Source organism: Myodes glareolus, chromosome 3 (assembly GCF_982192425.1).
Source record: "Myodes glareolus chromosome 3, mMyoGla1.1, whole genome shotgun sequence".
NCBI lineage: Eukaryota > Metazoa > Chordata > Mammalia > Rodentia > Cricetidae > Myodes > Myodes glareolus.
The window spans coordinates 61,992,609-62,006,170 of NC_142028.1; the positions used below are offsets into that span (position 1 = coordinate 61,992,609).

The following is a 13,562-nucleotide window of genomic DNA, read 5'->3' on the forward strand; positions in this document are numbered from 1 at the left end:
CTCAGTGAGAAAATGTGCTTTCCACACAACTATGGTGACTGGATTCAGTCCTCACATATCAGTAAAGGTAGGAGAGACTGAGTGCACAAAGTTATTCTCCGACCTCCACAAGCAAGCATGTGTGCATGCATTTGGACATGCAATGACAAGAAGTAATATGTATTTTTAAAAGGATCAGTGGGTCAGAAGAAAGAGTAGCCAACAGAGGAATGAAGAGACTGAGTTGCCAATGGGAGTGCCCTGGTTTAATTTTTACAACAATGCGAGAGTTGACTATTGTTTGTAGGGTTATTCCTGACACCATCAAAGCTCCACAATTACGGGGTAAAATTCCTGATGCTTATGTGCAACTAAGACTGCCTAGTCTAGAAGCATGCTTTGCCCTGACAGGAAATCCATGTAAAGGGAAACCAGCATACTCTTCACTCTGAGATGCTGGCTCATCATCCAGTGTCACTACCTGATATTTCCTGAGGTCATCACTGAGGCCTCTCTAAAGGTGCCTGCACCTGCTCCCTTCACAGATCAGCACCACTCCACTTCCTGCTCTGCTCCCATCACTTTTCTACCGCTGCCTCAGCAGATGTCATGGTTAGTTACATTGGCTTTGGACTCTTCTAACAGTAGACAGTGAGTGTTCTCATCTTTCTCTTCCTCTGCACTCAGTGTTGTGCACATACTGGGTGTACTGTGTTCAAGGCATCACCGTGTTTACCACACCTCAAATCCTGGCCATTGTCATCAGAAGCCACATCTTCCACATGCACCTGGTCACACTCCTGTTAAAAGACAAAATGCACTATTTCACTCCAGGGAAGAGAAGTGCTATCACTACCATGTAAAGGACCACATACAATGGCAGAAGGATGAAATACTTTGTAATCTCCCTGGCACATGGCCCTCTCCATTGCCCAAGTACTTTAAGACCTGACATACAACAGTCTTTATGAAGCCTCCTACCAGTTCTGTCACTCAATTCTGCTCTAAACAGTTCATTTCCCCAAGTGAAGGGAACACCACAACCCCTCACACAGTCCAGTGTCTCTGCCTTTATGATCTCGATTAGACTGTTAATTCTACAAGATACGCTGCAGGACTCAGAGCTTATATCTCCTTTACATCATTTAAGATTTACTTTATTATTTTATTTTGAGACAGAGTTTCTCTGTGTAGCCGTGGCTGTTCTGAAACTCATTCTGTAGACCTGGCTGGCCTTGAACTTACGGAGATCTGCCTATCTCTGCCTCTCAAGTGCTAGGATTTAAAGTGTGTGCTACCACTCACTGCCTGGTTGATTACTTTATTTTTCTTTTTGTGTATGTGTGTCTGTAGATGTTTATGTGCAAACTAGAAATACAGGCAAGACAGGGGGGGATCAGATTTTCTAGGTCTAGAATTATAGGCAGTTGTGAGGCACTTGGCCTAGCTGCTGGGAACTGAACACAGGTCCTCAGAAGAGCAGTAAGTGCTCTTAATCATTGAATCATGTATCTAATTAGTATCTTTTTTAGGACAAGGTTTCTCTATGTAGCCTGGTCTGTCCTGGAACTCCCTCTGTAGACCAAACTGGCCTCAATCTCTGAGATCTGTCTGCTTGAACCACCCAGATGCTGGAATTAAAGATTTGCACACCACTGCCTGGATTGTATGCAATTAATTTTTGTAGATGAAACAGATGTTGAAGTATGGTATCATAAGAGAACTGACTGCTCTTCCAGAGGTCCTGAGTTCAATTTCCAGCAACCAGGTGGTGTCTTACATCCACCTGTAATGGGATCTGATGCCCTCTCCTGGTCCGCAGGTGTACATGCAGATAGAGCATATTAAATACAGAAATCTTAAAAACAAAAACAGAATAGCTGGAACAGAAATGCCTATCTAAACATATGCATAAGCACAGGCCATCTAAGTCAATGCTAGATCTAGAACTTGTATTCTAAAGGGGGTAAGATGATTTTCTCAGGATCAGACAACTGCTGAGTGGTAGAAAGAGATTAGAAGGAGTGGAATTTTCTGTCAAGCCCAAATGTACCAACTGCCTCACTGGCTGCCTGATGTGTTCCCTGACACTACTAGGGCACCCCCATCAGAATCCTGGTGAAGACTTTTAAAAGTATGTATGTATTCTTGGGTGCATGGCAGACCTACTCAAACTTTTGGAATTGAAGTCCTAAAATCTCCAATTTTAAGACACTACTTACTCATGGGACTCTTATGCCCCCAAAGTTGAGAACTACTGACCTGGGGGGCAGGAACACATTCAGGTCAAATTCTTCCAAAACTTTCAGTCCTGAGTGCTCACTATGTCTAGAAAATCATTAAAATTTGGGAATAATTATTGGCACTCAGTAGATTTTCAACTAATGCTTATTGATTAGAAAGTATGTTGTCTCAATTTATCAACAAGTGAAGTTGAGGGCAGGTTTAAAGGACTGTAGAGCTGAGGTGTTAGAGCCACAGGAATCTGATTTGCTGGAGAACTAGTCTGCATTTAAAGAGCAGGGCTTACTGTGTATTTATAGCATGTTCTTTACTTCGAAACCACTACTTTTATTAGTGAGGCAGTAGTGCACACACACTGCAGAGTGTGAAGACACGGAGTACAAACAGCTGTTCCCTCCCCACCTGTCCTGTGTCCCCGCAACCCGCTCCTCTGGCCGGAACATCCACGACTAGTTTCTCGAACAAGATGACTGTGCACGCCCAGGATGGCACCATGACTTTTCCAGCCCAAGACTCCCACACTGAATTTCTCACACTCCTAATCCTGGGATTTGCTGGACCACATTTACTTGCAAAGGGAACACCAAATGCAAAGCCAAGAGCTTCACCACACCCTCTCTGCATGCTTTATTCACCTAATCATAAAATGATGAGAAAGTACTCAGAGCTTCACTTACACACAGGTAAAAAAACATGAGGGGAAATACAGTCAGAGTCATGTTAAGTCAGCCTATAAAGTCAGCACTCAGGTGGCTGAGGCAGAAGGATTTTAAGTTTAAAAGTCATCCTGGGTTATACAGACTGAAGCCTTGTCTCAAAAACTTACAGGTCTCCAAATGAAAAACAACAAGGCCAAAACCAAGCAAAAACTATTAAGTTTCTATAAGAAAACACAGAAGAATATCTTTGCCATTTGAGGCAGGCAAATAAACTTTAAACAAGAGCTAGAAACATTTTAATATAGAAAAAAAATGCAATAATTATTCTTTATTAAAACTAAAAATTATGGATTTCCAAAAGACATGGAAAAGTTAGAATCATTTAAAGAAAATATTTATAGTGCATATATGATACCAGACTTTTATCTGTGTCATATAATGACCTTTGAAAAATTATACTGAAAAGAAAAAATAGTCAATTAAAGTGGACAATAAAACATCTAATAGCAACGAGTTATACTCATCATTTATCAATTAGAGACCAAAGGACCAAGAAGGTAAATTATTTTGTTTTTAAAAAGGTAAAATTAAAAAATAGTCAAGATATAATCAAGAAGCTGGGCATAGGGACGGGAGCTGATTCGGTGGCCAGGCATATGTCTGCTCTTCCAGATGGGTTGGTTCATTTCCCAGCACCCACAGGGTGCTCTTAACCCCAGTCCCAGGGGATCTGGTGCCCCCTTGGGGCATCATGGACAAACATAAATGGAAAACACCTACATACACCTTAAAAAAAAAAAAAGACAAAGAAAGAAGGAAAAGGTAGAAAATATTTTTTAAAAAGCAGCAGAAGCAGCAGCAGGCTATAGTGATGCACTCCTTTAATCCCAGAACTCAGGCAGTAGAGGCAGGATGATCTCTGTGAGTTCGAAGCCAGCCTGGTCTACACAGTTTCAGGCCAACTAGAGCTACATAGTGAGATCGACTCAAACAAAACAAAACAAACAAAAGCGATTGTAAGGGCAAATAATGAAACCTTTTATAAATTATTTAATAACATATTGGATTACTGACTTTTATAGTAGTGTTCCTGTATTTTACTCCCGAATAAAGTAACCAAAACAATAGTAAATTTTTATTTTTTGGAGACAGGTCTTGAATCCATGATATTCCTACCTCAGGCTCCTAACTGAGTGTTACAGGTGTGTGTCACCAGACCTGTCTCAAAGGGGCAGTTCTGAGAAATCCACAAACTTTCTTTCTTAGTACTATTCTTTCTGTTAACTCCTGTGCTTAAAAAAATCTGTTAAAAACATCTTCTAAACTCCTTCAACAAACTCCAGCTGGTAGAGTGGTTGACTAACACACGGAACCCCCTGTTCCCACTGCATAAACTCCTGCACTGTGGTACTCTTGTAATTCTAGCACACAAAAAAGTAGAGCAAGATCACAAGTTCAAGGTCGTCTTCAGTTACATAGTGAGTTTGAGGCCCCTCTGGTCTATATGGGACCTGGTCTCAAAAAAAAAAAAAAAAAAAAAAAAAGAAAGAAAGAAAGAGACAAAATATCACATATCCAACTCTTTTAAATAACAAAGCAAAATCAACTAAGTCTAAACACCAAGATCTGGTGCTGTGACACTGTTCTTCCCAGAGAGAGACGCCTGTGGTGTTCTCTTAGCATAACCTCCGCACCTGTTCTATCTAACCTCCCACCTTCTAAATACAAGCATCAGCACTAACAGAACAAAACACCTCACAGAAGTAGAAAAACAATTTAAACCACTTACCTCTAAGTCATTGAAAAATAGATGTGTATCAGCCACTTCAAAAATCATTTCTTCCATTGTTAAACCTGAGCCAATTACTACTGTTGGGTCCTGGAACAAAAAGGAGTGAGAACAGTGTTTGATGTCCCAACACTGGTCAGAACACTGGTTCTAACTTTCAGATATTTTGAAACAACTTTGAGCCATGTTCAAAACAATACTGGTCATACACGATACTTCATATCTTATACAATTTCACTAATATTTATAAGAACCTGGGATTACAGAATATAGAGGCTATGGACAGTCATTACTAAAAATATCAAGATTTCAGTTTTAGAAACCAGTATTTTCATAAAGTTATAATTACAATCCAAATACTGCTACTGTAATGTGCACGGTCCCTTTCTGCTCCTATGACACACGGAACACAGGAAACCTAACAATCCTACCAGCCAGAAAATAAAGAAGGCCAGAGTCAAAGTATGTGCAGGACAACCATCGCAGGTTGCTTTAAAACTAAGCAACGTCACTTAGAACATAACTATTTTCCTAAGGGATTTAGGGATGTAGTTCTGGAGCTTGTCAGTTGGTCAGACTGTGGAAATTATTTGCAGAAGAGATTCCTGGCAATCCCAGGTAACTGGGAATAGCAAGACAGTGAACAATTACTTTTATAACTTATTTCTAGAAATGAAGAAGCATGATCCTGGAGATAATGTGTGGAGGCTGAGGCAGCAGGACTGAGCTCAAGGACAAGTACACAGTGAGACCCCTGTCTCGAGAAAGACATACACATAGCTAACCTACCTATAGCTCATGCTTCTGCTACAGTGATGTTCACACTGAAGATTAAACATACTGAATTTTGTTTGACACAATTCAGTTTTTAAAAAGCACATCTACTTTAGATCTAGGGGTAGTGGCTCACACTTATAATCCTAACACTTGGGAGGCTTATAGGCAGAAGGATAACTGACATTTAGAGACCAGCCTGTGCTACAGAATGAGACCTAGTCTCAAAACAAAATAAATTTAACAGAAATCATGTGACAATCTATACTATCCATACTACTACGTGGACTACTCCTGTAGCATACCGCCTGCACTAGTGGACCGTTTGTGAGCTGGGCAAGTGGCTAGAGACTGAAATACACAAACATACACAGACACAGGTCATCCTTGAATTCCCCAAGAATGTCCCCTATATTGTGTTTTGGGGCAGCTTATATAGGGATTCTTAACTGATAGCCACGCCCCAGCCAAACCCACCAGAAACCACTCCCCTGCCATCAGGAACTCCTGAGGGTCTCCTGCTCAGAGCAGCTGCAAACACAGGAAAACAAGTTGTTTTGCTCAGAGCAGCAGCAAGCATTACAAGTTGTTTACAGGAAATTCAGGGTCTGGAGGTCCACAGCCCCCAACAACAATCTATTTTAGAAATCTACTTTATCTTTATGTTTAATTTGTTGTAGAATATATGTTTAACTATAAAGATGTGTTACTATTTTACCTTGCCTGCCTGAGGCACCTGACTTATGTAATAAAAAGCTGAACAGCCAATAGCAAGGGAGGAGGTATAGGCAGGACTTCAGGCAGAGAGAATAAGTAGGAGGAAGAATTTAGGCTCGGGGAAGGCAAAAAAGGAGATGCCAGGGGCCAGACAGACAGACATGGAGGAAGCAGCAAAGTAGGACATATAGAATGAAAGAAAGGTTAAAAAAAAACAAACCAAAAAAACCCCAAGGCACAACATAGATGAATAGAAACAGGTTAGATTAAGTTAAAAGAGCTAGTGGGATAAGCCTAAGCTAAGGCCAAGCATTCATACTTATAATAATAAGTCTCTGTTAAACAGAAACCCTGTCTTGAAGAAAGAGAGAGAGAAAGAGAGAGAGACAGAGAGAGAGAGACAGAGACAGAAATACTTTAGGGATTTAAGGCTTAGTAGGTCAGTCTTTGGAATATATAACCCTGAGATTTCATTCAAGTGGGTCTTATTCTTACACTTCAATGCTTATAAAATTAATTAAAAATACTCTTATTTATTTTGTTATGTGTGTTTGGGCATGCACATTGTTGGAGGACAACTTGTGGGGAATTAATTCATCACTTTCACCAAGGCCTGAACTCAAGCACTTTTACCTGGTAAGCCATCTCATCAACCTGAAAACGCACTCCTGAACACCTTCAGCTTTTAGTTCTGCTCCTAATCAAGTGTCTAGCTTGACCATCAAACCTACCTAGTTATGAAGCCTGCCTGGCCGTCATGTGTTCAGGTTTATACATGGAGAGTTCAAAGTCAACAACAAGGTAGGGCTAGTTGCCTAGCATTTGTGAGGCCCTGGGTTTGATCCCCAGTACTAACTTTTTTTTTGTTTTGTTTTTGATTTTTTTTTTTTCTGAGACAGGGTTTCTCTGTAGTTTTGGAGCCTGTCCTTGTAGACCAGGCTGGCCTTGAACTCTCAAAGACCTGCCTGTCTCTGTCTCCCAAGTACTGGGATAAAAGGCGTGCACCACCACCGCCCGGCTTTATTTTTAATGTTTATATGTATAGGTGTTTGGTCTGAATGTCTTTCTTTGCATCACATGCATACAGTGTCAGCAGAGTGCAGGAATGTTGTAAGCTGCCCTGTGGGTGCTGGGAACCAAACCAAAAACCAAACTTGTTGCTCCTTTGTAAGAGCAGCAAGTGCTCTTAATCACCAAGCCATCTCTTAAGCCCCAATCACTAATACTCATATATATAAAAGCAAAAGTCAATAGGGCAAGACAGGCAGCAGAGAAAATGGATTTTAATAGTTGGAAGAGTTAGGTCAGCTGCTCATCTTGCCAGAGGAGGGAGAGTTACAAAAAAGACTGAATTACCTTTCCATACTTCTGAGCATAGGATCCAGTGAGAAGGGAATGAAATATGATGATGGTTTCATCCAAGTCCCAGAGAAATACCCGCTGAAGGGGGGGAAGACAAAAAATGAGTTATCTGTCAATTACAGTAAAATCAAATGAGAAACCAAAACCAAAAAATAAAGTCCACAAATAAGTGGGAGTTTAATAACACAATTTTAGACAATCAATGGTCCAAAAAAGAAATCTAAATAAAGTTAAAGATGAATGGTAATAATTAATATATTGTAAATAAATATATTGAAATGAATGAAAACAAATAAAACATATTAAAATTTATGAGACACAGTGATGGCAATGCTGAAAGGGAAATTTTAACTGTAAATGCATACAATAAAAAAGAAGGAAGCAGCTGGTATGAGAGCATGCCTTTAATTCCAGTACTTGGGAAGCAGAGGCCAGGGATCTCTGAGTTTGAGGACATCTGGATTTATACAGAGAATTCCAGGCTAGCCAGAGATTCCCAGTGAAACCCTGTACCAAAAAAGCAGCTGACATGAGTGCACGCCTGCAAACCCCAAAACTGGAGAAAGAGTCAGGGATTGCTGAGACCAATCTAGGCTACACAGCAAGAATTCATAACAAAGGGAAGAAGACAAAGGAAGTGGAAAGTCTCAGAGAAGAGCTTATGTTTTACTGGCCTAAAGCTCTGGGTCCAATCCTCAGTCCAAGAAGAAGAATAATCTCAAATTATAGCCATACCATACTATTTAGACAAGAAGGGCAAACTAAAGCTACCAAAAGGGAGGAAGTAATAAAGTAGAAAGAATCAAAAGAAAGAATAGGGTAATAGAGAAAGCCAATGAAAGCTGTTGGGGAATACTATTTTCAGGTGTGTAATTTTTGTCTACGCTGCATTTGTTTAACTCTGTGAAGCTGTTACTGTGCCTGTCTAAAACACCTGATGGTCCTAATAAAGAGATGAACAGCCAATAGCGAGGAAGGAACAAGGGTAGGCGGGGCTGGCAGGCAGAGTATAAATAGATGGAGAAATCTGGGAGGAGAGAAGAAAAGCAACAAGAGAACAAGAGGAGGAGGTCTTCAGGGGCAGCTACAGCAAGTCACGGAGAAGGAAGAAAGGTAGAAAGAAGTAAAGAAAGATAAAAGCCCAGAGGAACACAAGTAGATGGGTTAAAAACAAGTCAGCTTTTCTTATCTTAAATTATCCTGACTACCTTTTGCCAGATTTTCTCCTTCTATTTATACTCTGCCTGTCAGCCCTGCCTTGCTTCTGCCTCGCTATTGGCTGTTCAGCTCTTTATTAGGATCATCAGGTATTTCAGACAGGCACAGTAACAGTGTCACAGAAGTAAACAAAAGTCACACACCTTAAAATAATATTCCCCAACAGAAAGCAATAGTGGGTTCTTTGAAAATATCACCAGAATTGGGATTTACCAATACAAAGACAGAAACTCAAATTACTAAGATCATAAATGCAAGTAGAGACAATGCTACAGACTTGATAGAAACAAATGGACCCTGACTATGAATTATGAGCAGTTGTATGCCAACAAGTTGGATAACCAGGTGAAATAGTTTAATTTCTAAGAAACACACAATACAATGTAGCACAAATTCTAATTGGTCTTAATAATAAAAACCCAGAGTCAGATATGGGGTAAATGCTGAAAGATCAGAGAAGGAGCCAACACTAGAGAGACTTCTTACCTCTACTGAATCCTCAGACTGAAGGTGGCAAGACCCTGCCTCCAGGAATCCTCAGGCTGAATGTAGTGAGCTCCTTCTCCGCCCAGTCATATCCCTTCCTGTCTCTACCTCCCTAGTGCTGGGATTAAAGATGTGAGCCACCACTGCCTGGCCTTTATGGCTAACTAGCAGTTAGCTAGCTCAGTACTCGGATCTTTAGGTCAGCTTTATTTGTTAGATCACAAATAAAAATATCACTGCAATAAAACCTGAACTGGCTTGAGAAAAAGCAGAAAATTTGGTAAAGCCTGTCAGTAGTAAGAAGATGAAGATGAAGTCAGTAATTTAAAAGATTTCCCAACGGGTTGGAGAGATGGCTCAGCAGTTAAGAGCATTGCCTGCTCTTCCAAAGGTCCTGAGTTCAATTCCCAGCAACCACATGGTGGCTCACAAGCAAGTGTAATAACGTCTGGTGCCCTCTTCTGGCCTGCAGGCATACATGCAGACAGAATATTGTATACATAATAAATTAAAAAAAAAAGATCCCCCCCCCCAAAAAAAGGCCTTGACCCAGTGGCCTCACTGGTGAATTATAGCAGCTATTTAAGTAAGAATTAACAGCATTCTTCCTAAATTTTTCATAGACACACTGAAAAGAAAGGAACACTTTATAATTCATGCAGTGAAGCTGATGTTACTCTAAGACCAGACAAGAGTACAGCATTGTAAAAAACGACACCATCATGAAAAACAGTAGCAAGCCAAATTCTTTAACATATAAAAATAACTGTGTATCATAACTGAGTGTGATCAGTTCTTGGAATGTAAGAATGGTTCAATCAATACATAAAATTAGTGAAACACAATAAAAGAGGGAAAACACATGATACTCTGAATTGATACAGAAAATGCATGTGACAAAAATCCAGTGCCTTTTAATTATATATATTTTTAAAAAATCAATAGGAGTATAAGATAATGTCTTCAATACATTAAAAAATAAAAAACCCAATGTTTTAATGTAATGTGTGATCTGAAAAAATACTAAAAATCAATTCCCATCAAAAATAACACTCAGGCTGGAGAGTTGGCTCAGTGGTTAAGACCCCTGGCTGTTCTTCCACAGGACCCAGGTTCAATTCCCAGCACCCACATGGCAGCTCACAACTGTCTGTAACTCCAGTTCCAGGGGATCTAATCTCCTCACACAGACATACATGCAGGCAAAACACCAATGCACATAAAATAAAAACTGGAAAAAAAAGGAAAAGAAAAAAACACTTAGGAGTAATTTAACTATAAAACAGATTTTCACAATACACTGAGAACCCTAAAATACTGCTGAGAACGGAAAACTATAAATATTCCCGTAGTAGAAGACAACATTGCTAAAGTGGCAATAGCCATGCCAGTCTACAGCCTGAATCACATCCAAACCTCCACTATTTTCTTTTTATTTATTTAAATTCTCTTTTTAGGTTTATTTTCATTTCATGTGTATGGCTGTTTTGCCCTTGTACATCTGAGCACCGTATGCATGCCCGGTGTTCTTGGAGGTGCTAGGAGTGAGTGCTGGGAACCAAACTTTGGTTCTCTGTAAAAGCAACAAGTACCCAACCCCTAACCCACCTCTCCAGCCTCTCCACAGTGTGAAAGTTAAACTCGAGTTAAAACAGTGTTTACATGTTATTGAACTTAATTACTAACAATTTAAAATAAACTGAGCTTAAAAAAAGAAAAACTATTCAAAAATTCACATGCAATCTGATAGGATCTCCAAACAGCCAAAACCACCCTGAGAAAGGACTAAGTTGGAGGAGTCATGCATTTTAATTTCAAAACACCTCAAAGCTTTGGGACTCAAGGTCATGGAAAGAGGTTCAATACCATTGGTCATTAGGGAAATGCAAGGGAGACCTACAGTGAGACATCACTTGACACCCAATAGAGTAGCTTTCATTTTAAAAAAGGGGGGCAGGGGCGGTGTATTGCTGTGAATTAGGCTTGCTTAGTTTTCATAGCTAAGTTCCAGGTCAGCCAGGGCTATGAGGAGAGCCCTTGTCTCACCACCACTTAAAACACAATTTAAAAGGAGAGGAGAGAAATAGCAAGCCCTGAGGAGAATGTGGCTAATGGTGGGAATGTAACATGTAAAAGTCTGATGACTCCTAAGAGCTGAACACAGAATAAGATCCAGAACTTCCACTGCTGGATAAGAAACTGAGGAAGTATAGTACAAAGTATTCAAAGCCTCATTATTCACATTGACCTAAAAAATGAAAGAGTCCTTCAACAGACACAAGATAAGATACAGTACGCATGCGCATACAAAATGGAGTATCATTCAGCCACTGAAAGAAAAGAAATTATGATCCATGCTGCAACACAGATCAATCCCCAAAGCATTGCACTAACGAAATGAGCCTGACAGAGGAAAGCAGACACTGTATGTTCACGTTTAGATACATCGAGACCAGGCAAACTCACAGTCGTAGAGAGAACAGTTGCTGCCATGGGCTAGGAAAGAGTATGGTGAGTTGCTGTTTAATAAATAGGTGCTAAGTCTGCTTAGGATTAAGAAAAGGTTCTGAACCCAGAGCAGAGTGGCTCATGCCTGTCATCTCAACACTTTAGGAGGGTGAGGCAGGGTTGCTCAGGAGTTCAAAGAAGAACAAGACTATCTCAAAGAAAAGCAAACACAAAAACACGAAAATGTTCCAGAAATGGTGGCTAATATATTTAATAACACTGAATTATGCTCGTAACATGGTAAAGCTGGGCTGGAGATATGGCTTAGTAGCTAAGAGCACTGGCGGCTTACGCAGAGGTTGACTCCTGGCCCCACGTGTGTGAACAACTGTCTCTAACTCCAGTCTCAGGGCATTAGACAACCTCTCTGTCCTCTGTGAGTACCAGGCATGTTGTGGTATACAGACTTACATGCAGGCAAAACACTCACACATAAGAAAAGAAAAAAAAAACATTCATACACATAAAATTTTCACATCATAACAAAACAACAAGTCCTTTAAAAAACTTTCTTTAGCTGGAGTCACAGGCAACTCACGCTACCAAAGATGACCTTGATCTCCTGATCCTGCCTTCTTAAGTCATGAAATTACTATGTGTACCATGTCCAGCATAAATGGTCAAGTTTTGCAAAATGTACTCTTGGTATAAGTTTTAAAAAAGGGAGTTATTAATTTTCCTTAAGAATGATATCAGAACTTTAGTTTCCCTATTTCTTGCTGTGTTTGCTCTCCAAAAATGAAGAGAAAGACAGATACAGCTTCAATTTACCTGTGCCAAAGAGCACATTCAAATTTATCTTTGCTTTAAATAACCACATCAAAGAAAAATTAAAACTACAAAAAAGGTAATGTAAAAATTTTAACATTAGAATTTTATGTGTTTTTCTATTTTTCTAACATAACTGAAATCTATGCCCACAGTAAGTCTGGCATGGTTTCCTGTCGACAGGAAGTCCCCACAGTGCTCTCAGCACGGCATGGGTCCCTGGCAATCCCCAGATCTGTATGTGTCTCACACATGTACTCACTCATTCTATCTTCCCACTCTTTTTTTGGAAACAGTATGACATCATTCATAGCTTCCTTTGTTTTCTCCTAAGATGCAGTGTTATCTATCCTTCCTTCCTGTCCTCCAAATGTGGGGAACAATTTGCTCTTTTGGTTAAAGCTACCCTGAATCAGAAAAGGCTTTTCAGTGCTTTGGTGGAACAGCAGGAAGGGATAATTAAGTTGTGCTGCACATGGAGGAATTTTCTTTTACTTTTTCCCTCTGTTGGTCAATTCACTGTCCAACCCCCACCAGAAGTTGCCCAACCCCCACCAGAAGAGTTCAAGTGGACACAGCATACAATAACATTATCTCTGCAAATTCCAGACATGCACTTGACAGGAAGTGAGGAGAACAGAATAGGTAACTCCAGTGAGTTTCTTCACATACTTCTAATTCGCTGTCCTGGGAGGAACCAGTATCAGCTTTCCTCTTGCCCCGGTTCTTGACAGTCATATTCTTCCTGGACTGGTCATCGGCATCTTTATTTGGTGTAGTCTGGGACAGAGATGGGCTTGCAGACGAGTCTGTTGAAAGGAAAAGCGAGATAGTAACTCACAAGCTACGAGAACCACAGGGAGGGGATAAGGCATGAGGAACAATAAAAAACAGGGTTTCAAAACAAAGGAATGTGGGAAGAGAGAGAAGTCCCAGTGGTTCTCAACCTTCCTAATGCAGTGGCCCTTTCCCATGTTCCTCATGTTGTGGTAACCCCCAACCAAAAGATATATATTTTTTTATTTTTTTCCAAAAAAATATTTTTTATTGCTACTTTA

The 13,562-nt window shown here is 40.1% G+C and overlaps 1 protein-coding gene across 4 annotated transcripts in view; it reads right to left on the bottom strand.

The window, feature by feature from the left end:
• The window catches only part of Eya3 (EYA transcriptional coactivator and phosphatase 3), a 101,235-nt gene that overhangs the window by 15,358 nt on the left and 72,315 nt on the right, over window positions 1-13,562 (bottom strand). For all 4 annotated transcript variants that reach the window (XM_048434139.3, XM_048434142.3, XM_048434140.3 and 1 more), the window contains 4 exons: window positions 13,177-13,313; window positions 7,519-7,602; window positions 4,672-4,761; window positions 721-779 (listed from right to left, as the gene is read on the bottom strand). In XM_048434139.3, the coding sequence (XP_048290096.2) occupies window positions 721-779; window positions 4,672-4,761; window positions 7,519-7,602; window positions 13,177-13,313 (370 nt within the window). The remainder of the gene's footprint in view (window positions 1-720; window positions 780-4,671; window positions 4,762-7,518; window positions 7,603-13,176; window positions 13,314-13,562) is intronic.